The 4,178-nt window shown below is 37.2% G+C and overlaps 1 protein-coding gene across 1 annotated transcript in view; it reads right to left on the bottom strand.

Annotated features, from left to right (window-relative positions):
- The window catches only part of Slc9c1 (solute carrier family 9 member C1), a 165,127-nt gene that overhangs the window by 86,909 nt on the left and 74,040 nt on the right, over positions 1 to 4,178 (bottom strand). Inside the window, exons 10-11 of the mRNA XM_004624877.2 lie at positions 2,854 to 3,020; positions 959 to 1,084 (exon numbers count right to left, since the gene is read on the bottom strand). Of these exons, the coding sequence (XP_004624934.2) occupies positions 959 to 1,084; positions 2,854 to 3,020 (293 nt within the window). The remainder of the gene's footprint in view (positions 1 to 958; positions 1,085 to 2,853; positions 3,021 to 4,178) is intronic.

Raw genomic sequence — 4,178 nt, 5'->3', positions numbered from 1 at the left:
AATAGCATTGGGTCTTCTGTTTAACTGGCAATGTCAGAAATTATTGACCTGAGTCCCCCACAGTTCAACATAACATCCTGTTTGATTTTGAAATTTGGCCTCATTGCTTCTCCATCCTATTTCACTGTTTCTTTGTGACTGACCTCTCACCACAATTCCTGATGGCTTACTGTTGTCCAGGCAGCCTGCTTCTTTTGCTTTGCTTTAAGAGCTACCCAGAGATGGTCGCAAAGGGAAGCTCTACTGACCAGGCGATTTTCACTGTAGCTCCCAGATATGGAGCACATGAGGTGGAAGAGATGGTAGAGCTTGACAAAAGGATTCATTCCCCAGTGTTAGTTTAGCTACACTGGAGAAATTATTGCCCTGCAGGTGGCAGCACCTAATTTGGTAAATCAGGCTGGAAATCTGCAGGTGAATAAAGTACCATGTATGTGGGCCTAAGCATCATCTTTCATGGAAGTGCTTCAGATTTTTAAAGAGGTTATTCGGGTCCCTGAAAAGCTGATTTTGAGACAACTTGTCTGTCAGTACTACTGCTGGAGAGAACATTTATGCCATACAGATCTTCCACTTCTGTAGTCAGAATGAGCTAGTAGAGTGCTTAGAGCCATATGTGTTTGGGATGGCAAAGAAATGCACAGTAGCTCTCTATGCATTAGGAAGGCCCAGAAAAGCCCTCTCTTTGTCCTTTCCTTGTTCCTTTTTTCATCTGCCTTCATTTTTTTTATCTCTTCCTTACTTTTCTCTCTTTGTTTTCCTTCTTTCTTTCCTTTCCCCTTTTCACCTTCTTTTCCTCCCTCTCTGATCTCTAAGACAATACCAACCTTCCCTGTGTCTTTGTAAACAGTCTATTAAGTTATACAAGTAAGTACACTTAAAATATACTTAGCAAGGGAAAAGTTTTCCTATGAAACTTTAGGCTCCAAAACATTTAAAAGAATATAATCGAGCTGACTATTTGTGCTGACAAAAGGAGATTGCTGGCCATGTCCATTGCTTCAATGGTGAGCGCCTCATCTATTTCCTTGTTACAGCTTGGACATTTCACCTTCTCATGTTCTGTTGTTTCTTCCTGACTGAACTAAACAAAACACAGATAGAAAACAACAAAAAATGATGTATGAATATTAACATATTGTTCAGCATAAACCTCAAGCAATTCTCACACTAGCTTTTTCATTATTTGCACAGATGTTCTCACCTCTTAATTATGTAGGAGCTAAAATAATTGCCTGTTTAAAAAAAATAATTGCCTGTTTTAATGAAAGGAGTTATACCTCTGTTGTTACATGGCCTTACTAAAAGTTTGTAGAACTGATTACGTGATTATTCTTCAAATCTAGTGGTTCTGTGTGGCCCAGCAGGAGCAGCAAAGCAGAATTAGCTGAGGATTGTCAGAAATTCACCTTTCAGATGACCCCCTAGACCCACTGAAGCAGAACCGGGAGAGGTGGACAGATGTTTGTGTTTCTGCAAACTTACTCAGCCTTAACAGTTGCAGTTGTACTGCTGGAATGCATCACTTAAAACAGAATAAAAAACAAACATGCGTTAAAGGAGGTGGACATATAGATCCTTTACTGAGAGGAACTGAAGCTTAGAGAAAAATAAATGCTTTGACATGGATCTCAAGCAATTTAAGGTTACCAAGGTAACACATAATTCAGATTTCCAAGGCCACTGCTCTGTCTCTGCCACTATAGAATTCTCTCCATATCTCTATCGTAAACAGCTCAACGCCTTTGTCTTCTGTCTTGGTGAGGCACATCAAGTACCAGAATGGTGGCTTCATTGTTGACCGCATTAGAATCACGTGGGTAGGGAATTAAACTTGTTTATTCTTTTTTTTTTTTAAACTTGTTTATTCTTGGAACTTTGCACAAACTACTTGTATCAGAATCTCTAGGGTAGGAACTGGAAATTCAACATTTTTAGTATGTTTTCCAGATGATTTTCTTTTTTTTTTTCAGCAGAAGCAGGGACTGAACTCAGACCATTGCACTTGCCAGGGAAGCACTTATTCTACTGAGCCATCTCCCCAGCCCCCATCCAGATGATTTTTGTGCAGGCAGTTCAGCAAATCTCATAACCAAATGCTGGGATCTACTAGCAAAATCTGGGGTGGGGAGATAGCTCAGTGGCTTAAATGCCTGTCTGGCAAGTACAAGGTCCTGTGTTCAATCCCTGATACAAAAAGCTTTTTTGTCAGCAAAATCCTTCTGTAGTTCTATCCAGAAATAGCCCCTAACTAGGTTAGTGGATAGTCAATGGATTTGGCAAGATCCTTTTTATAGAGATTATCTGTACTTCTAGAAGTTGATTTGATATAATGTGTGATGCAGAAAAATACTGCAGTAAAAATTGGACCAGACATAGGACATATAAAAGCAGTAGCAGCTGTGAGAAGATTCCCAAAGCAATGCTTACTATTTTCTATTGAGGAAACCATGCCTGACTGATGTTCTGAGTAATCTTAAGTACATGACTCTGACCTAAAAAATGTTGAAGGAATGAACAGAAGGCTCTGCCCACTTCTAATCTACTCAAAATGTAGAAATTTTCTAAGATTTGCTGTCTTTGTATATTTTGAAGGCAGTTCCAATGCACTAATCTCTCTTTTGAATCCACAACATATGTTTTCTATATATTCAAGGGGGTCATGAATTCTATTTTACCTTAGATTGATCACAAAATTTCTTAAACAGGACTTCTTACTATAATGATAAGGAGGTTCAATATAACATCTAAGTCAATGACAAAATTTTAAAATTGTTAATATTTATGACATGATTTATATTAAAAAGGCAACTATATCTACTTTGAAGGAGTAGAAAGATGATACATGCTTACTGCAAATGGGTTTTGAAGTACAATTGCCTTGTCAACCATGTTCCATTCAGAATTAGCAAGATCTTTGTCAAATTTGAGTGTGGAAGCTGTGGATTTGATTAGTTCTTGAAATCGCTGAAAGGTGTGAAGATTTGATTTATGTTTTGTTGATCCGGCATCACGAAGACCTTGGATACAAACAATACATATTATAAACAAATGAAACTTCATGATTTTTGATATGGATATTAGGTCATTCTTTTGTTTTTTGCTTCTTGTCACTAATAATTTTTTAAAACATTGGTTTAATTGCTTTCATATCATTTGGACACAATACCTGACTCCACAACATAAAGGATGAGAGGTTTATTTTGTCTCACAGTTTTTAGAGGTCAAGTCCATAGTCAGTTGGATCCAAGGTAGAAAGCATGACAAAGGGGATAGGGAGGAGAAGACTGCTCACATCACGGTCTCCAGGAAGCCGAGACAGGGGCTGAATGAGGGGCTGAGGAAGTGGGTACACCCTCCTGGGTTGCACACTCAGTGACCTGCCTTTTCTATAGAGCCTGCCTTACATTAACAATTCAGCTATATTGTTACCACAATTCAACCACTTTCCCAGAACCCTACCTATAAGCATGTGATGACTTTGGGAGACAGCTAAAATCTAAACCATACTATCCTAGTGTAAGAACTCAAAAGAAGAAATAAAATAGAAAGGTATATCACCATTAAATGGAAAGAGAGAACTTAAGGCTTAAACAACAAAGAGAGAGAAAGGAAAAAAGTTAGGACATATGGCAGGGGCAAAGCCTATTTATTTATTTATTTATTTATTTATTTATTGGCAGAACCAGTGATTGAACTCAGATCTTTGCACTTGCCAGGCAAGCACTTATTCTACTGAGCTATCTCCCCAGCCCCATGCATTTATTTAAATAACATGGTTAAGTCAAAGGTCCTAAGAATCTCCATCAGGTTTTTGAAAATAGCAGTTAATGGGTAGAATTCTCACCATGAGTAACTATATATTCTGATACCTGTGAACTAAGCAACTAAACTGATGATCGCAAAGTGTAATACTAGAACCATGTTTGAAATACCTATCATTTTGTTTTCCTAAGTGCATACTGCTTCTAGTGTTATACCAATTACTGCTATACCTTCTTTAATGTATTTGTTTAAAAAAGTAATAAAAGAAAACAAAAGACAAGAAAAAGAACATAAAAATATTAAGGATTCAACATAAATTTTTTAGCAATGGAAATACTGACAAGCTAAAAAAATTTCTACTTTCACACTACTTACAAAAGCTAAAATACAGTTACAACTATAACAATATATAT

Source organism: Octodon degus, unplaced genomic scaffold, assembly GCF_000260255.1.
Source record: "Octodon degus isolate 3935 unplaced genomic scaffold, OctDeg1.0 scaffold00007, whole genome shotgun sequence".
NCBI classification, from domain to species: domain Eukaryota; kingdom Metazoa; phylum Chordata; class Mammalia; order Rodentia; family Octodontidae; genus Octodon; species Octodon degus.
The sequence above is the reverse complement of the archived record's forward strand: the minus strand, read 5'-3'. Positions and strand labels throughout refer to the sequence as shown.